We start from the raw sequence: 22,000 nt of genomic DNA, 5'->3' as shown, positions 1-22,000 counted from the left end.
ACTCATTGGTTCATTGGATATTAACGATAATCTTAAATTTTTATATAAGAATTGAATTTGGTTTTATTTTTTGCTTAAAAATTACTTTTACAATATTCGCAATACATATTATGATAAATATTAAACTAAAAGCCTATATATTACAGTTTCAAACTTTGTACAGAATTTACAAAAAAAAAATACAAATTTTAAAAACTTTTCATCGAAACTTCAATCAGACCTTTTGGGACAATTCTTGCTACGCAGTTTTGAAGCCTATTCCTTTTTATACGACATGCCCGAAATTTTTTTTGTATGGAAAAGTTACGAAAAAAAAAATTGTCAAAAACTGATTAAAAAATTGGAAATTTTGATGAAGAGCTTTTAAAATTTGATATTTGTTTTGGGGAAATCAGTACATAGTTGGAAACTTTAAAAATTAAGAATGAACTATAGCTATATAATATTACCGAAAAATATTTGTTATGAAAAACATTGTGAATCTTACAAAATAGATCAGTGCGTAGAATTTTTTGACGCTGACTGTGACACAGAACCTATTTGCTAGCAGAAATTACTGAAATCAGCCAAAAATTCGTGACAGATATGTGAATACAACTGCTTTTTGGACTGAGACTGAACGGTGACGGTGACGGTTCGGCGCCATGACGGAACTGAGACGCGACTGATGTGTGCGGTTAGCCTTTTAACGAAACCCATATAAATCAAACTTTATACAGAGCTTACTAAAATTAACAAATTTTCAGTAAAATTTTGAGCTTATTAATCAGATTTTATAGAATTCTGTTGAGTATGCAGTTTGAAACCTATTAAATTTAAGTATAATAAGTGCAAGTTTTTAGCGGCTGCAAAATCGCGTTGATTTAAAAAATTTTTTGCTTACGGCTTTTGCAACTTTTTTCATATAACAAATGCAATTTATAAAAACTGGCTTGGCGCAATTTCTTGCGTAAGAAACTCATTCTTGTATGGGAAAAAGTAGGTACAAAAACCGACAGAAAATAAAATATTAAAAATCAGCGCGATTTTGCAACCGCTGAAAACTCGCCCTTTATTGTACTAAAATTTATTGCGTTACAAAACTGCATACTCAAAAAAAATCGAAACATAACAGATAAAAAGCTCAAACATTTAATGAAATTTTCTCAAATTTGTCTAAGCTCTGTATAAAGTTTGAAAGTCTGATTTATATGGTTTTAGTTAAAGCATGAACCTTATTTATATGAGAAATAACAAAAAAAAATTAATTTATAAATCTTGTAAATATTTAACAAAAATATCATGTACTCATTTCTGCTGCTCCCCACTGTACACTTTTTGAACGTTGCGATGTTGCGAATGAAAGCTGCTGGCTCTTCATGATTGGCTGAAATAGAAAGCTTTCTGATACAACTCTGCGCTGAACTGGTTTTCAAACGAGTTAAATGATTTAACTGGTTAAATTTCCCAACAAAAGTTGCATGTGATTAGATGTGATAGAATAATTTTTTCAAACAGAAATATAAAATTTCAGCCGATCTATAAGCCCATTCGTAGCGGGCGTTCCTCTTGCCAATTTACTTGAAAGATACAGCCTTCTACTGATTCTTGTCTGGAACAGAACAATCGAAAAATATGTACGTGATCTAGACCGATTTGAAAATGCCTCCAAAAATCTCATAATTTTGATTCCGTTGATAAAATGTTTAAACATCTTTATGCAGAAATTTTAAGCTTAAACTCATCTATCATCTGAAGTGACTTAAAAAATACATGTATATTTTTATTGAAAAATTTTATGGAGCTTGAGGCCGTTATTAATGAAAATGTTTGTGGTAAAAAATAATTTACATTTTTCGTTAGCTGCTATATCGGAGATCACCACATCTCCTCATGAAACTTCTTTATCGACTCCATTGGGATTTTAACTCACAACTCCGGCGTTCAACTGAGCTAAGCTGCCATGTAAATTGTTGTTGCTTTTCCACTTTTTCATTTAGTCAACCAAACTACAATCAGGGGCAACTATTTTGTCCATATTATATATTTTTAAAAACTAATTTTATTTATAAAAAATTTATTTTAGAGGTATTTTGAAATAGGTCCAGCTCACGAAACCTTAATATTTTCCGACACATTTGGGTTAAAGTCTTATGGCCTTATTCATAAAAAATAAAGTAGATTTAACGAGCTCTATAAAGCAAGGAATGAAACCGATTCAAAATAACGTTCCGGTTTCGGTTTCGGTTTTGCAAACTGTTTCGGTTTCGGTTTTGGTTTCGTTCTTCAAAATTTTTTTCGGTTTCGGTTTCGGTTTCGGTTTAGGAATAAAAAATGAAAACAAGTTTGAAAAAAAAAATTATTAAATAAATATGTACCTTACGAGGTTTGTTTTTGGAGAAATTAAACATTGTGATTAATTTTAATTTATATAAAGAAAACACCTCTGAATCAATTATACAAACTAATAACCATATTCCACCACATTTGCTTTAATCTAAATGCAGAAATTCGTTTATTATATTATTTATTATATAATGAGAGTTGTTGCTGATAGGTATTTGATATACATACATATATAAGTGTGATTTTCACAGAAATTTGTTGATATTATAATACATATAATAATAATCTTTTGTTTTAAAAGAGTCAAATCATACCCGCAAAGCCTAATAAAGTTATTTAAATATTTGTAGCCCATACAATTGATTAGTTCTTATCAATGAAATCGAATCCACTACGTTACTACTTAAATTGGCTCTCGTAGGTGGCATAATGAATTTTAGGCCAGAAAACAGCCTCTCAACACTGACCTGCGTTGCAAGAACAGCTAAAACTATTTTAGCTAACTGAGCTAAGTGCAGTTTCCGCAAAGACTCATTTTTCCAATATTGTAGAACATCAATACTTCGTTCTTGCCGTCTTTGATTGGCAAAGGCCACTAAGAGAGGACGGATAATTTCAGAACTGTTTCATAATCGGAATTACGATTCGCGTCTAACTGAGACAGCATTAACTCAAAATCATCAGACTCGTTTTCAGAATTTGTCTCATTTTGATTATGCGCAGAGCTATCATTACTGCTTATGCTCATGTTATTTTCCTCTGCAGTCATTCTGCAGAAAAGATTTGTTAGTAACGCAATAGCTTTTTCTCTCTGTGCAGCATTTAAAATAATGTTGTAACGCGGATCCATAAAAATAGCCATCAAAAGTGCGTCATTGTTAAATAAAATGGCCTCCCTTCACGATAAGACACGATATATAAGAATTAAAATTAAGGCTATCCACATACTAGTCAACAAATTTGTCATGCAAGTAATTTTTTTGAAACGGCTACTGAAGAAAAAAAATGTTGGTTGCTAGATCCTGCAGCTGATTTTTATAAATTTCTGGAAACCGATTGAAACCTGTGCTTGAAACGGTTTCGGTTTCGCTCCTTTCCAGGTCAAGATAACGGTTACGGTTTCGGTTTCGGTTTTGAAAAACGAAACGGTTTTAAACGGTTACGGTTTCGGTTTCGGTTTCATTCCTTGCTATAAAGTGACATTTTCATACAAATTTCCGATTTATAAAGCAGTTGAAAGTCTTTTTTACTTTTTATGAATTTCGGTGTTAAAATATAATAAGTTTTATATTTCCGATTTTTTTGTATGGAGAGTATTTCACCCCAATGTGCATACATATGTATGTACATACATTGTGAACCAGAAAAAGTGTCACTAAATCAAAGTGTAGATAATAAAAATTAAAGAAACTAATACAACTTCTTGATTTATTTTTTATTAGTTTAAGGTACATTACAAAGTTAGTGGAATCAGTTGGTTGATTCAAATCTCTCGCCTTTCTCCTTGATAGTTTGACACAATATGATTTGAAGAACCCATCCATCTTGGCACGAGGGGTCTAAATATCGATCAATTTAAAGCTCGTCGGATACAGATTTGGGACGAAATATATATGCCATGTGTTACGTTCCGCTTGAAAATCCTTCTTAAAGCCTTTGCGACAAACAAATAAAGAGAAGTGCGCAGGATTTGAATGTATCTTAAACCAATTAAAAAAAAAAAAAATCATGAAATTTTATTAGTTTCTTTAATTTTTATTTTTTGGTTCACCCGGTACATATGAACCGTGGACGTGATTAATGTAAGTAGATTAAAAAAAAAAAAATACTAAATTAGCTAGCTTTAAACTGATTACAAAGAAAAATTGTTAATCTTGGCTGGCATCGTAAATTTGAATTACATAGGATGAAGTTTAACCAAGAAAATCTAAATATGCCCATCAGTGTCTTAAATTGGACACCTCCTTAAAGATATTCTTAATTAATTAATAAGGTTTTATCGTTAGTTTTATTTACATATATCTTCTGAAATACTTTGAGGTTCTAATCGACGAATTGAATTTGATAAAAAAAAGCTAGTTAGTATACTTGTTAATAAAATTTGTATATGAATTTTGAGACTAACAGCCAGTTTCACCAAACTATTTAAGTGGAAATTAACTTTAATTTAATTTTGTACTCAAATCTCATTTAAATAGTTTTCAGTTTCAATAAACTATTTATTTAAGTGAGTAAAAAGTGGTTGTAAAACAGACTAGGACTAGCTTTTGCTTTCATTTGTACTGAGAGCTTTTGAAAGATTTGGCACGCTGTGTTGTAAAAGCAGGGCTGGTATACAAGTAAGCAGCAGATACACAATGATCAGGTGATTAAACGTGTAACACCTCTGAGTGTGGTTGCTCTGATTTAACTTTTATTTAAGTGCAGAGCATAGGTCACTTAAATCAAAATTAAAATTGATTGGTGAAACCGAAAATTCGAAAATTTTCACTTAAATAATTTGGTGAAACTGGCTGTAAAAATATCAGGTACTAAACCCCATAATTTGGAAAATAATTTTATAAGCATTGACATCCAGTGGCTGTATAGTTTGTTTTGTATTATTTGTGTAGGTTCATGTCTCACATAAATTATTCCTTTTGTCCCATTGTATTTTGTTCTAAATATGTACATATTTAGATGATGGATAAAAGCTATATTTGTCCTTTTTGTATAGATAACTATTTTACTGATCACAAGGGCTTACATTTTCTCGAGGGGTACTACATAGCTGTTACGCACTTACCGCCTACAGATTTATAATCGGTTTTTTTGTGAATTTTCACAATTTCGGATGTTCTAATATACAATTCAGTAGAGCTCTACATATATTTTTTATTGTTTTAAATAGGTCTTTAGGAGAACTCAATACATGTAGACAACCAAAAATGGTATACTAACCATGATATATCACTTTTCTTTCTCCTATTTCATAAAATATCGATTCTCAGGAAGACGATGAAAATGAAGATTTAGTACAATTAGATGATGATGATGAAATACCAATGCCGCCAGAAACTAATGCAAACCAATCGAGTACTACTACGGTAAAAGAGTCTGACTTGTATGAGCCAGAAAACCCAACAGAGGAAAACGACGATGACGACGAAGAGTTAGAAGAAGAAGAAGAAGAACAAGAACAAGAAGAAGAAGAAGAAAATGAACACGTAAGAAACGAGGATATGGATATAGATGAAAATAAAGATAAAAGTGATAAAGTTGAGAAATCGGATGAAAATGATGAGATTGCCGAGGAAACTGTATCGCCGGACCATGGCAAGCCCGATGAGGCGAAAGATAATGGCAACTCACAATACGATCCAGAACATGAAATATTATCCAATGACGGTTCGAATATGGAGCCGGAAAAGATAGAAGAGGAAAATTTGAATGAAAGTAGTAAGAGTAATAATGAATCTATCGAAAATGAGAGAGAGAAAAGCGAAGACCGGAGCGTGCACACTCCAAGTCCAGCTGTGTCCGTGACTAAGTTGCCTGAAACCGATTTAGGTACTGCAAGTAAGAAGGGCGTATTAGAATTATATGACGACAGTGATTGGGAAGAACTTGAAATCGATAAGCCAAAAGAGTATGAGAAAGCGGCACAAGCTGCCGAGAAATCAGAGCTCGAAGAAGGTCAACTAGAAGATGAACCCGAAAAAGAAAAGGAACGTAAAAAAAAGAGTAAGGATAAGGATAAGGATAAGGAAAAGGGGAAAGGAGATGAAAAGAACGAGAGCGAACAAGACCGCTCTTATACACCATGCCTCGATGAGAATAATGAGCCAGAAGAAGGCACTGAAAATGTTCACGTCGATCAGACAGGCCCAAAGTCGTTGAACACCTCGAAGGATACTACTAATGCAGAACAGGAGGAGGATGGTGATGGTGGCAAGACACCTGAGATTATTGTGCAAGAGCCAGCTGTCATAGAGACGGAACTGATTTCGGACGATGATGATAATAATGCCCGTGTCGCTAAGAAGCGCAAAAGTAGTAAAAAACGTGAAAAGCGTGACAAAAAGATTGAAACGTTCAAGAAAGTGAGCAACAAACAAAAGGTACGCAATTACCGCACCGATAAGCAACTAGAAAACAAACAGAAAGGTAAACGTCGCATTTCCAAATCTCGTTCCAAATCTAAATCACGATCACGTTCCAAATCCAGATCGAAATCTCGTTCCCGAACACCAACACGCAGTCGCAGCCGTATACGCAGTCGCAGTCGCAGTCGCTCGCGTTCACTACGGCCCCTAGCAAGCCGCTCCCGTTCGCCATCGTATCCACCAAAATCGCGTTCTAGAACGCCACGTGGTCGCGGACGTAGGCGTTCACGCTCCCGTTCATTGCGTTCACGCAGTCGATCTAACAATAAAGAGAACCACTGGCGTCCGGGTAATCGTTTCCATAATAATATGAACCAACACAATAGATTCTATGATCGAAATAATCGTTTCAATCAAAACAATTTTCGCACCAAACGCCGTGAAATGCCACGCTATAATGTGCGTAACGTTGTCGGTATGCAACGCAACTTCAGAGATGGCGAAAGAAGAGAGATCAGAGATCGCTATGGACGCGATGCCACCCGGCAAGTACGTAATTTTAGTAGATCGCCAAGTCCTCGTGATCGCAGAATGGGAATAAGGTCGTCGTTCTCTAGATCGCATTCTCGCGGTCGTTCAATGTCACCAAGACGAAATCGACGCGGCAGTTTCAGCATATCACCAAGTCCACAACACATGATGCACCGACATTCGCTTTCACCAAGGCAACGCTACCATTCTCCACGTCGACACTCTCTCTCACCACGTCGTCTCACTCCAATGCGCGCACATTCACGCACACCCTTGCGTATGCGCTCACGCTCACTTACGCCGCAGCGCATGGGTGGCAGAAAAGTCATGAGGCGCGTGCGTGGCGGTTCACCGTTGCCACAGCCAGTTGTTTCGCGTTCCCCTTCCCGAATGCGTTCGATGTCTGCCTCGCCTAGGTATACGCCGCGCTTGCACCGAAGCCGCTCAAAGACACCGATTATTCGTGTAGCCAAGGGCAAAAAGAAGAAATTAAAAGAAAAAGCCAAGAAAAAGAAGAAGAAGCGCTTGGCAAACCTCAGCCCGGAGGCCAACATTCGCATATCACGACAGCGCGATGCTTTCGAAGTTGATCGCCCGCCCAAGAAAAAGCGCCGCCATTCTCCAAAGCAGAAGGCACCAATTGAAGAGCCAACTTGGTCGCCATCACCTAGCCCGCCGCCAGTGCTCGACTATGAACGTGAAAACAATAATATATCATGGACGCCGCCGATATTATCACCGCGTCTCGTACACGAAATGCATGGCATCTATCAGCCAGAACCCCGCCGCAGCACCTCACGAGGTAGTAAACGTGACAAACGAAAGCGTATTAAAAAGAAAAAGAAGGGTGAAAAACGTCGCGAAGTGCGCAAAGAAAAGCGTCGCATACGGCGCACTCAAACACCTGATCCCATACCGTCGAAGGAGGTCTTTGCTTCGGGCAACAATATACTCGTTAGCGTAAGTTTCAACAAAGACGCAGCTGGAAATCCACAGCCTTCGCAAACAACAGTTGTTACAGTGCCGGCAACGCGTGAAGATTTGCACAATAATCGGCGCAATTCAATTGATGTTATGGCCTTGAGTGCTGCGAACAAAAAGAAGAAGAAGCGCAAGAAGCTTGACGCAAAGCCGGTGGCGATAATCGATCTGGAACGATCGCCATTCCAGGTACATCAGGAGCCGGCCGACATTATTGTCCTCACGGATAGCGAAGAGGGTGTCGGCGGACATGACAGTGAGCATGATCACGACCACGAGCACCACGAGCATCACGAACAAGAACATGAGCGTCGACGCGAAAGCCACCGCGAACGCCGCCGCAGCGCATCTATAGCTGAAGAAATGGATCATCATCGCTCGCAAATGAGCAATGGCGTACGCTCCTCTTCACAGCTGGACAAAACGCCACCCTTAGAACGAGAACGCCTCGAGACCATACTCGAAGAAGAGTCGTATGATTTGCCACAGACTGGACCGAAGACGCCACCTGAACCACCTACTGTCAAATTCACAATGCTCGCTAAAAAGCAAAGTAAAGTACGCAGTAATCCACTGCATGACGAGGCCGAACTAAATTCGGAATCCGAAATGGCCGAGGTACATGAACCGGATACTCATCGATCAGAACTCGAGCCCATGCATGTGCAAAGCAACCAGAAGATTGGCCCCAATACGCCTCCCGAATCGGGTCCATGCTCGCCAGACGCTTACGATCCCTTCGACCCTACAAAATCACCATCCTTGTCACCGCGCTCCCCATCTCCTGCCCCGATGAACAATTCGCAAGGCTCAATTGGCACTGATGGTGATGTTGTTGAGATAGTACCCACTCAAAAACACATTGTGGACGAACAGCGCCTAACCAGCGAGCGCAACGTCGCGACTACACAAATTACCGGCACCGGCAGCAGCATGACTGCCCAAGGTCCCACACTCAATCCAGTTGAGCTAGTAATGAAGCTAATGAATACAAAACAGAATAGTTCACAGGACTTGAACAAAGCGAATGAGCCACAATACAGCACTGCGACACATATGCACTCGAATATATTGGGCAATGCACACGACGACGGCTTGAGCATGCGCGACAAGGCCGACGATGCAATTGGCCTAGTATTATCGAATGTATTGTTATCGAACGGCAATGCACAAGCCTCACAACATATACCAGTAATTTCCAGTCCCACACCTATAATGAAGAGTAATCAAATATCGAAATTGCCCCTGCCCAAAGTGGGTAGCAGCGTGGGAAGTAGTAGTGGCGCCGGCCTACCTTTGCCTAATGTTCGTAACGGTATCTTAGATGATGCGTTGAATTTGACAGAAAGTCCTTATTCGCCGGGTTCTGCCGATTATGAGGATCTCTTTGAACCACCACCAGAAAGTTCAGGTGCTGCGCGTCGGTCGAAACGTGGTGGCAAAATGGATGTATTTGATAATTTATTCGGTAGCACATCGCCAGTGGGCCATGTGCGTATGACCAAAAAATTCAAGGCAATTGTTACAAGTAGCTCGAAGAAATCGAAAATCAAAGGTGGGTTCTCCAACAAATTGTGAAGATTCCTTATGCCACGTCAAATACCTATGGTATGAGTGTGTGTGTGTGTGTGTGTGTATGTGCTTAGCACTAGGGTTTATTTTCAATTTTCTTTTAAACATTTATTTAGTTCTGGTTTGCGTATGTGAAAAAAACAAAACAGTTTTTGGGAAGTTTATTCTTCTGTGATTGTTGATACGTACATATACATATTTATGTATACTTAAAATTTCTTAGTGTCAGCACAACCAAGACGCGTACATCGTTGGTTCGGTAAGTGAATATGTATTTTTTATTATTTCGAATAACATTATGAGAAAATTTTAAATAATAATTAACAAGATGCGTTTCCAAGGAATGTAATTGATTTGTGGAAAAAGAGTGGAATTCGGAATAAAATGAAATATGAATAATACATTCATATTTGACATTTGTGCTAGATTAAGTTTAAATTAACAAGAAAAAAATTAAAATTAATTACAATGTTATTAAATAGTTGTTTCAGAAACTGATTACACAGGCCTGCGAAATTTATCTTCACTTTTCCCTTCCAATATTTGCGCTATTTTTTTTTAATATAGACAGCTAGGGATCAGATATAGACAGTTAGGGATCAAAATACTGCTTTATTTTTTCTAGCACATCGAGATTTGTTTTTTCAATGAAATGCATATTTTCGGAATTTTTAACAATTTTCATGAAAAGCTAAAAATTAATGAACCTGTAGTTAAATTTTTACTTAGAAAATAAACATTTAAAAATATTTCTAAAGAGACTAAGTAAATCAAAAAGACTTATGGAAACTCGAAGTTAGCGCTATCAATACGTGGTAACATCAAGAACAATTAAAAACGAATTTTCTCGGAAAATTAACGCGATGGAATTTTTTCATTGTTTTTTTCGTAGCTTAGTACCAGTGTTGGCACTAATCGATTAATTTTTTAATCAATTAATTAATTCGATTAAATTCAATCCGATTACAGTTAATCATGATTTATTTTAATCTGATTAAACAGTTAGTCGTTATCGCGTATAAAAAAATTTATTTTTAATGATTTTTTATTCTTTTAGTTAGATACTGTAGATTATGTTCATGCGTTATAGGAAAAAAATGCGTAACAACCTCGACAAAAAAAGAATTCTCAAATCAACACTAATTTTTAGCGACTTGAAACTTGCACTAAATTTTACTAAAATTTAAGGGCTACAAAACTGCCTGCTTTCTAAAAAATCGAATTGATAAATTGAAAATTTCTTGTATCTCTTGAATATTCCCGAGTTCTGTATGAAATTTAAAAAAAATATATACTGATGGTTTTAGCGACTTTTCTACTTGTAATTTAGTATTTTGCCGGCTCGAGGTCAATTTTAAAAAAATATTTATGAAAACACAAGTTTTTTGGTGTTTGTTTCCGATATATTTCGGTTACGCTTCTTTAACCGTCCTCAGGGCAGTTTGGTACTCCAAACTCCACGTCAAACAGTGCGGACGTGTAAATTAATTTGTCCGGATTGTTCCACCTCTTTTCCACATCAATAACATCGTACAAGTTTATTGTATTAAAAGCACACACAAATGAATAGTTTTACATATAAGTTCATAATTTTAACTAGAATTGAAAATTAGCTGATTTATATGCTTGGTTAATTAAGAGATTACGTCTGATAGACTAATTTGCTTTTAAAAACGCATCTGGAAATTGCTAAAAAATTATGTTTCGTAAAGAAATTTGCAATCGGTTCATTCCACGGCAATCCGAACCAAATGGAAGAAGAAACTAATTTTATAAATTTAATTGTATTTCTTCTATTTAGTAAGAGTAAATAGGTTCAAATCACAACATTATTTATAAGCATTTATTTTCTAATTTTAGTAACGCCCAATATTTTCTTTTATACGAGTATTAACTTCATCCATAAAGAAAGCAATCCATCCGTCTCTTATTCTAGTTATGTATGTATGGTGTTTCAAGCTTATCGGTAAGGTACGAGGGCAATTTGAAAAGTCAATCACCTTGTGAATCTTACGCTCAGTAACTTTAAAGACAATACTGCTCCTCCTGTCGACTGCCATCGATAAACAGATCGCTTGTAAAATTTTGAACAAGCTGTCGCTTTAAGTTTGGGTTTTACAGCCATTGAAAGCAAACAAGCTCGTCGATTTTATCGAAAATGGGAAAAAGTGAAAATCGTGTACTAATTTTTTGGGTAAAAATATATAAATACAATGGGGATTCCGCACCATAAATTTCAAAGGTTAAAAAGTGGTTTACAACTCTTGTTCCGTTGTGGTAGTACCAGCACAAGTGATTCTGAAAGTGCAAGTCCGCCCCAAATAGATCGAATAAAAGTGTGCGAGGTGGCTGTGGATGTAAGCAATTCAACTGAGCATATGAAAAGCCTGCACTCGGCCATAAAGGCAACCGTGTGACCACTTCAAAGGAGGGTTCAGCGATGTTCATTCAGCCGTAATCCACATGGATCCACCACAACACAACAGAGACCCAGAACCAATCAAAAAGAGCACCAAAGAATGCCAAAGTGGGTCTGTCGACGAATAAGGCCCTGGACACAGTTTTTTGGGATGCACGCGGTGTTATTCATATCGATTACCCTGAAAAGGGCAAAATGCTCACTGGTGAATGTGATTTAAAGAAAAATCTGCTACATTTGACCAAGTAAAAAAGTGTTGTTCCATCCACGGTTACACTCGTAAAGATTTTGATCGAATGAAGAGCTCATCACTAAAGCAAACGCTTATTTTGAGGACCTTGAAAAACCTATAATTTGGAAACAATTGAAAAAATTGAAAAAACCCTGAACTAAATGTATCGAGCTAGAAGGAGACTGTGTTGAGAAATAAAACGCTTTTTTGCCGAAAAATATACCGTGCCGGACAAAAGTATTGGCACAGAAAATTTTTCGCAATATATGCAAAGTTATTTATTCAAATCTTTTTTCGCTAATTTTTTATGAAAATATAGTGCATACTACAACAAAAAACTTAAAAATAAAATCTCTATACTTTGTGCAAAACTCAGAAAAAATCAATAACTTTGCATACTAATTTTCAATTTTCTAATCATATTTTTTGAAAAAATTCTAAATATGCGGTTTTATATATAGCCCATTCAATTGTAGTATAACAAAGGCAATTCTTTCAGACTTGCACTTTGTTATACTACAATTGAATGAGCTTTAAAACTGTATACTTAGAATTTTTCTAAAAAAATTTATCAGAAAGGTGCAAGTTAGTGCGCAAATTTATTGAACTTTCCTGAGTTTAGTATGAACTATATTTTCATAAAAAAAAAATTATGGAAAAGAAATTGGAATAAAAAACTTTGCGTACATTGCCAAAAATTCTCTGTGCCAATACTTTTGTCCAGCTTTGTATGAATCTTTTATGCAAAAAGTCACTACTGACTTTTTAAATTGCCCTCGTACCTACTTGATTCTTTATAATACAACAAAGCTTACTTTATATAATATAGCTTACGAAGTAAGGATACGTTTTGCGAACATACTTTGTATGAAAGAAAATGTGTAACGTCCTTAGCGAAAAAAAAAATCAAAACGAAATTTTTAGAAATTTCTAGAAATTCTGATTAGGTAACAATTTGAGATTGTGATTAAATTTTTTGGAGTTTTTTTTCTAATTTTTTTCAAATTTTTGTACAAAGTTCGGAGTTTGGATTTATGAGGTTTTTGTTACATAATGACCAATACTTTAATAGAAAATTAATGAACGAAAAAAAAAATACGTCAAAACTGGTCTAAATCTCGCGTTCATATCATAACATTGGCTATAAACCCCAAAACGATGGTTGAAATGTCGAGCCCGTCACTATGGAAAGAGCCATTAACAAATGAGTAGGCAAACGCAAAACATTTAGCAAAATTTTAATTACAGCCTACTTTTTCATCGTCAATTTCACTTTAAAACTTCTTAACACTATTTATCGCGAATTACAAGCATATGTTTTTTTATCAGCTGTTTTTTTATTGCGGGCAAAATAATTCAATTAAAATTCCGTGAAAATGTCCTTTTGGGCTTCCAAGTTTTCATTCCTCACAATTTTTGTTATACAAACATAATAGTTTGATAATTGTTGCCTTATCAAACACGAGCCTCTTGTCGCATTTATATTTGAGCAGTAAATCTTATGTAACTCAACATCTCCATTAGCATTCAGCCATAGCGAACAATACATATCCGGAGTTCAATCGATTTTGGAGTTACATATTAAGCTTAATGAACTCGTGTTTTCCACGCATACATACAGTGACTCAAACAAATGACCACGAGTTGATTTTTTTTTTAATCAGCCTCATTGGGAGAGTCGGGTCGAATTGCCTGAAATTTCGACTTCACTAGTGTATTAAAACGGAAAAACTTGGCAGCACTGCGTAGTTTTCGACGATTTTCGTCGTCTACTTATTTCAGCACGGCAGTAGACAATGCAATGCAGTCGAGTCGCCTTTAATTTACCTTAATTTACGACTTAGGCAATGAGGCTGAATATTCGTAAGGTTTTCGAGTTAAATTTTTTTCGTTATTTTTCTATAAAAATACTGTCCAAGCTTTACCCAAAATCATATAAACGCACACACAGTTTCAAACTTTATAAAAAATTTAAGAAAATTCAACAAATTTTCATCAAAATTTCATCTTTTTAATGTGAATTTTTAGAACATTTTTTGTACGTTTTGTACAAAGTTTGAAACTGATTAATATGGTTTTGGCTAGAGTTTGGACGGTATTTTTATAGAAAACTAACAAAAAAAAAAATTAACTCGAAAAACATTACGATTATTTAAAAAGAATCAACTCGTGGTCATTTGTTTGAGTCACTGTGAATATGTATGCATAAGCGTTAGAGTCCGACCGATTTCCATTTTTTTTTGCGATGCCGATTAATCGGCCGGGGAGCAAAAAATCGGCCGATGCCGATTCCTTAAAAAAAAATACCAAATATAAATTCGTTAAGGAACAAATCGTCACCTGAATAGAAGATCGACCTATCTCGGCAGCCAGTTCGAACACGCCCTCAGAATTTAATTTAGGAACGCCCTATTTCAGAATTTTATTGAAAAACACCCTATCTCAGAAGTTTGTTCAAGAACGCCATAACTCAGCTGAAAATACATTGAAAATGTGCTGAGATAGGGCGTTTTTGAATCGGCAGCTAATATATTAATATTAAAAAATAGTATATCGCTTATACGAGGGATGTTTCCAAAGTTGTCGGAATTATGCTATATTTAAATTACGAAGAACTTATAGGCAATGTTATTGGTGTCAGACAAGTCTTGACATGTTTATGCAACTAGCTAGTGCAATATGGTTCAGTCTGATTTAGGTATTCGCCTGATATAGACGCGTTTTCGAGGCACTGCTTTTGTAACCATGGAAGACGCACCCAGTGGTTATCATCTGTTCCGAGATTCAAAAAAAACCCCCTTACGGAGTGTTCGATTTGAAAGTTTAACCCTGGGATACAGTAATTCAGTGTCATCTCAAGTCACTAAATTTGAGACTTGCAATTAGTGACTTGAGATGATTTGGGAATACCCAAAAGAAGTAGCAGAGAGTCCGAAAAAGTTCACCATAAATGTGTGGTGAAAACAAAGACAGGCAGTCAACTGGTAGCTCCGCTCCAAGATTGGCAATGGCCGAGTGGTCAAAGCATTATACTGCCGCTCGAGAGATCCGGGATACAGTTTTTTTGCTTTGCTAGTTTTATTCGTCGGAATATATATTTTTTTTATGTATGTTACCGCATAATTTTGGACCTCACAGGTGGTCCCATTCTCATTTGGTTTAAATCCGATCATTGGATCAAGAAGAGATTAACGAAAATCTTGAATTTTTATATGAGAATTGAGTTAGTGTTGTTTTTTGCTTAAAAATTACTTGTTTTACATAATCTTTTAGATTTTAATGTTTAAATAATCAAAAAATGTATATATATTTTTTTCAATAAATTTTTATGATAGTAAAGCATTTTGGTTTATTTCTTCGCTTCATTTTCGTGTTTTTTTTTTTTTTTTATAAAATAGAAGGTCAATTATCTTTTCCTCCATGTTTTTCTTTTTGTGACCAGCCCAGAGCCACTGACAAATTAGTGCCTTTTTTTATTAGACAGAGACGTGAGACAGCTTACTGAATACCAAATTGTCTCAAAATCCATGTTCACCACCAAAATCCCAGGGTAACTGACGTAAGACGTGCCATAAATAGGTGGATTAAGGAGATTATGTTAAAAAACTACATTGTTGTATTGACGAAAATATATTTTTAATAATAAAAACTATAGCTAAATTCCCCGAACTTTGGAAACATGCCTCGCTCAAGCATTGCAATACTTTGTTCCATAGTCTTTTTCTTATTCAATTTAAAATAAATAGTTCATTCGAAATTACATTTCCTAGTTGGACTCGTAGTAGTAAAAATATGCAGCTTTTGCTGACTCTGACTATATTTATGTTTTCAATACAATTTGTTAATAAAAAGTAACCGTATTTTAAAATAATGATGAAAGTACAGTGCATGCCCAATAATGTGAACTACTTAAAATCAAGCGGGTTGACATTTTTGAATTTGTTTACTTTTGCGAATGTTTAATATATAGCCAATTTATCCCAATCATGCATTTTACGAATAAATTTATTCAAGAAAGAACGAAATACAGAAATACACTTATGAAAAAATTTTAAGTGTTCATTTTAAACCGAAATTCATCGGGCATACTCAAGAATGAAATGCGCGTTATGTAGCTACTCAAAAGAAATCAGTAATTGGTTTCTGCTTCTTCTTCCTAGTTACACTTGTTACTTTAGTGGTACAATCTAGGAAGTCCGTTTTTTTTTCTTCTGAATGACAACCACTTTTTGGAGCTCATAGCAAAAATTCATGTATTTATTCATTGTGTAAGCACTCATATAAATATGTTACGTAATGTTCATCTTTTAGAGCTTTCACGTACTGCTCACTCTTTAGAGCGGGAACGGACAGGAGAGCTTTTACTCTGCACGCCACAATACACAATGTATAGAAAGCTTAAAAGAGCGGCGAGCAGACGAGTTGGATTTTTATTAATACGTGGTTTCTTTCTTCGGCAAATTTAAAAAAAAAAAATTAAAAGTTGGCATTTTTTGCATTTTTTGACATTTCAACAGTTTTGTGTAAATGTACTTCAAATCGGCATCAAAAAAATTGCGCCATTTTGAATGTGGTTATTATAGCACTCGAGAGTGAACGAATCCATCCTATGCGATCATATCGCATACCCTCCTCAAAAGAGGCTTGTGGATCGTACAGATTCAATGCACGTAGTATAACATATATATATAATCATGAGGAAAAAAATATTTGCATTAATTGAGGATAAATCCTACGAATTGATTTATGCAAAAATTCCGCTAAATTTGTTTATTTTCATTGTGAATTTTTTGAAGAGGGTGTGCGCGATATGTACACATAAATATTTTTTTTTTTACGATAAGCGTTTCGCTTACGACGAAACTGACGGAGCGGAGCGCCTGCTATAGCAGAATGCTAATGGGTATGTGTGGGGTAAGTTAACATTTAAAATCAAGAGAGTAAAGTCACCACTGTGAATACGTGTAAGCCGATTAATCGATTAATATAATGATATCCATCGTTAACTAATTTAATTTTTTTTTATATGTATGTACATATGTTGTTTAGTATTTTAAGCAGGCTTAAAAAATATTTTTTGGAATATAAAGTAAAATTATATTTTTGGGTACTTTAAAATTTCAACTAAATTTTAAGATATTAATTAAAGTGATATTTAAAACTAAATATTTGAGGTATAAAAGCAGAATTGATTAGCATAATAATTAATGAAAACCACTCGTCTAACCAATCTAGTTTTCTGAATCTTGTTTGTTGTTTCCATATACATAAATCAGTTGAAAATTAAATAATGCGTTCCGAGTCGAAAAAATATCTTAATGTAAATTGTTTTAAAGCTACTTAACGTACAGGGTGGTTCATATAGATAGTGGCTTCTTTTTAAAAATTAAAAAAAAAATACAAAAATCTGGCTATTTTTGGTATATGTATTAATGGTTTATTTAAAAGAGCAAACATTCCCATTATTTATGGAACACGATTTCGTGCCACGTCTGGCTTCGCAGTAACATAACCTGCATAACATCGGTCCTTCACGGCACCCCACCTAAACTAGTCTAACGGTAATCAAACCAAACCCAATTATGCCACCGCTCCGAAATCCGCACCAAACTGTCATTATTTCTGTCAAGATTTCCAGCGGGAAAGAGCTGTCACTGTCAAAATGAGATATTAAAAAAAAATCCACTATATGGACCACCCTTTATACATGCAAAACTAATTTATATCGCTTACTTAGAGTGCAAAGTTGCCAAGTCCATTTTTTTTTACAAGTATTTCGCTAATCTTTGAATACAACATTTTGCGTGTTTAAAGCAAAGCAAAACTCTATACGAATAAGAAGGTTCGATTTTTATTAAAAATTTCGTATTATTTCGGATTATCGGTGCCTCTTTTGGACCTAGCAAATTTGGCTTTCATTGAATATAAAGGAGAAAAAATACATCAAGTACCTTAATCCTTTTCGAAACGATGCATTTCCTATATATCCCTTGTTTCCTATATTAAAATATGAGTTTTAATAAAAAGTCGACTTAGCAACTTTTCACTGTAAGCTAGCGATATAAAAAAGCGTTTATTATTATTTTCCTGCAACAATTTATTTGAAGGCATTTTTGTAGTTATGTTGCATCAACACAAGCGGTGTTACTGAAAGGAATGCTACTGAACTCAGACAAATAAGTTTTGCGCTCAATTCGGTGCTTCCCCTTTTCGTTGGCCGTTATACGAAACTTCGTTCGCTAAATGATTTTTTTTTTCTTTTTTTTAATATTTCAATATTGTGATTAAGCTTTGCACCACGATTATGTTTGTTAAGAAAAATGGAAAAAGCCACAAAATCTAAGCGGTAGAAGTTATTATAGCAGCTATTTCGGAGATCACCACATCTCATCAGACTTCTTTTTTCTAGACTTCAGCAGGGATCGAACCCGCGTCATCGATATGCAAAGTCAGAAGCGTTAACTACTGAGCTACGCACCCCCGCCACAATAACATTGACAGATTTTTTATTTCGTTATGCAAAATGTTCTTTAACTAAGCGCAGGTCCAGAAACTTAAAAGGGACCTACCAGCCGAAAATAAAAATATTTTTACTTTTCAGCTTATAGTAATAATACGCTCTGTTTAATGCAATAATCACAGCTTTCTTGCTGCATTAGTATTTTCACAATTTTACTTAAAAGATGGACACATAAAAAAAAACACAAAAATCAAATCCACCTTTTGAACCCGAAATAGTTTTTCTCTCAAAACAGTATTGTTCAGATAAGAGTTCTTCTTTGGCTCTTTAACGCCTAAGCGATTTTGGCCGAGTTCAACAATGCACGTCAGTTGCTCCTCTTCGGTGCCAATTGGAAATGCCAAGTGAAGCCAAGTCCTTCTCCACTAGGTCTTTCCATCGCAGTCGGGCCTCCCTATTCCTCTGCTACCATCTGAATTCTTTGTGAGCTGGAGCGTCGGTTTCCATTCGAACGACATGGCCAAGCCAGCGGAGCAGCTGTATGTCCATATCGTTGTAAAGCTTATAGAGCTCATCGTTCCATCGTCTGCAGTACTCGCCGTCGCCAACGCATAAAGGCCGTGAATGGCAATGAGTGACTTTTATACAGAATGGTTTTCGTACGTCGAGAGAGGACATTACTTCCAAAGTAGCACTTGTTGGCAAGAGTTATTCTGCGTTGGATTTCGATGCTTACATTATTATCGGTGTTACTGGTGGTTCCCAAATAAAGGAAATTCACTACGTTCTCGAAACTATTTATAAGTGTCAACAGTTCGTCTTGTTCTTGTTTACCACCAGACCCTTTCGCTTTGCTTCCTTATCCAACCTGGGAAAAGGCAGAACAAACTTCACGGTTACTTATTATCCTCTCCAACATCAGACTAAATAAGTCGCATGAAAGGCAGTCAGTCGCCCGGTCTGAAACCCCGTTTGGTGGCGAACGGCTCGGAGAGGTATTTCCCAATTCTGACGGAGCGGGTGGTATTGCTCAACGTCATTTTACGCAGCCGTATCAGTTTGGCGGGAATTACAAATTCAGAGAGCGGCGTATAGGCAACTCCTTTTAGTGCTGTCGAAAGCGGCTTTAAAGTCAACAAATAGGTGGTGAGTGTCCAATACTTATCTCGCGGGTCTCTTCCAAGATTTGGCGTATTGTGAGTACCTGGTCTATGGTGGAATTGCCAGGTTTAAAGCCACACTGATAAGGCCCAATCAGTTTGTTGACGGTGGGCTTCAGTCTTTCACACAATACGCTCGATAAGACCTTGTATGCTCACAAGAATTGACCCGCGGTAATTGGCGCGAATGGCGGCGTCGTCTTTCTTGTGGATTGGGCAGAGTACACTTAAATTCCAGTCATCGGGCATGCGTTCATCTGACCATATTCTGCATAAGAGTTGATGCCTGCTCCAGCTACTTTGTTGTCTTTCAGCCTCGTAATTGCTATTCGTACCTCGTCATAGTCAGGCGGAGGAACATCGACTCCACCGTCATCGACCATTCGGTAGCGTGGAAAAGTGTTCCCTCTATAATTTTTGTACGTTCTGCACATCGGTCACTAGGTCGCCATTGTTGTTCTTACAGGAGTTCGTCAGGTCTTGAAACCTCCCATCAAGTCGTCTAACTCTCTAGTAAAATTTTCGGGCGTTTTTCCTGTCGGCCAGCTTTTCAAGCTCTTCGCACTCACGTATTTCGACCTCTCTTCTTATCGCTTCCCTTTTCGGCGGTACCTAATGAGCGCGAAATATTGTTCCACTGCTCACGTATGTCGATTTGTTGAAGAGTGCAGCTTTTCTACTTTGAGCTTTCCTTGTAAGTTTTTCTCTATTAAAGAATCCAAAGGCAAGAATAGTAGTGCTTGATGTTTTATCACAGCAAAGTTTTGACTCACTATTTGCAGTAGTCCGCATTTGAGAGTACATATTTGAGGAAGTGAAGTGAAAGTATAGCGAAATTAGCAAATGTTTTGATTATCCTTTCAAAGCCATCTATGCAGCCATCTAATACGTATTTTGGCTGCACCAAGAAAGGGCCCGAGTTTTTCGATCTGGAGATAGCCACGTAGCTTGATCGATGTTTCGGGCCTCGTCGGAGTGAATCATCCTCAGTCCGTTATCGGACGCTTCGTCGTGGAGGCTGAATTTTCCGACGATGGTTCCAAATATCCCTTCACCTCGTTCAAAGAGCGTTTTCGAACCTGACATAAACACAGGAATTGAATACAAAACGTTGTTTTTTCCTTTTTTTCTCAGGAATGTTTTCTTTATATTCTTATAAATAACTGCATTTGCGTTTTACGTTTATTTTACGTAAGTAAGTTTCTACGAATATATGGAATGTTTCTTGTAATTAGTCAGATGTTCATTCCGCATACCCCTATGGCCCAGTTATGCATATTCACATCACTCTCCCGTGCCAGGGAAGTTTTATGGCAGCAAGGAATTGAAGCTTGCAATTTAACCTACTAAAATTTAAAGGGCTATAAAACTGCATACCAACAAAAAATTCTGAATAAAAAGTTTGAAATGAACTAGACTTAAAAAAACATATTAAACAGCAAATAGAGACAAGTAATTTTTAAACAAAAAACAAAACCAACTCTTATAAAAAATTAAGATTACCGTTAGTTTATCCTTTAAAACAAGAATTATAGAAATTGGTTAACGTGGTCCAAAGTTATGCGGTAACATATGTATAAAAACATATATGCCAATAAAAGTTAAAAATCTGACGAATTGATAACCTCCTTCGTTTTTTTGAAGTCGGTTAAAAAGAAAGATTAACAAAACTGGTTAAAATAAAAAGTTTCTATTATTTCTTCCAACAATGTATGTCACGATTCTGCGGAACCTGCATAGGGCCAAGGAAGTTTTGACGAAGCCCAATACGATGCTGATCTCTTGCCCAACATATTTGCATTTCTTTTAATTTTTTTTACAATAGCTCGATAGCCCGATTTTCGCTTTTTTCTGTTTGAATTGTTGGGCTTGTTTGGTACATATTTGGTCATAATAGCTGGAATTATCATTTGAATGCTTTGAGAATCGTATATCTTGTAAATTCTAATAGGCTTGTCCAATCTTGTTTCTTTCGATTTCTTACGAACCAATCTGAACCAAAAACCGCTTTGAGAATTTTTAAGCCACAATTTTTATAAACTTTGCTTAACGCAAAAGGACGTTCCACTTTAAGCTTATATTTCAGCGACGCAAATTTTAAAGGAGGAATGTATTTCTTATCGATCGAGACACTTTTTCGCACTAGAAGAACCTTCATGAACGCACCTACACGTGCAGGCATATCTAAAAAAAAAAATCGTTTTTAACATTTCCAATTTATCACGAATTCTCGAA

The 22,000-nt window shown here is 36.0% G+C and overlaps 1 protein-coding gene across 2 annotated transcripts in view; it reads left to right on the top strand.

The window, feature by feature from the left end:
* Positions 1-22,000, top strand: part of LOC118737931 — a 59,846-nt gene that overhangs the window by 29,389 nt on the left and 8,457 nt on the right. For both annotated transcript variants that reach the window (XM_036468767.1, XM_036468762.1), the window contains exon 4: positions 5,316-9,477. In XM_036468767.1, coding sequence (XP_036324660.1) covers positions 5,316-9,477 — 4,162 coding nt within the window. The remainder of the gene's footprint in view (positions 1-5,315; positions 9,478-22,000) is intronic.

Source organism: Rhagoletis pomonella, unplaced genomic scaffold (genome assembly GCF_013731165.1).
Source record: "Rhagoletis pomonella isolate Grant_MI unplaced genomic scaffold, Rhpom_1.0 Rhpom_scaffold_00001, whole genome shotgun sequence".
In the NCBI taxonomy this organism is placed as follows: domain Eukaryota; kingdom Metazoa; phylum Arthropoda; class Insecta; order Diptera; family Tephritidae; genus Rhagoletis; species Rhagoletis pomonella.
The sequence above is the reverse complement of the archived record's forward strand: the minus strand, read 5'-3'. Positions and strand labels throughout refer to the sequence as shown.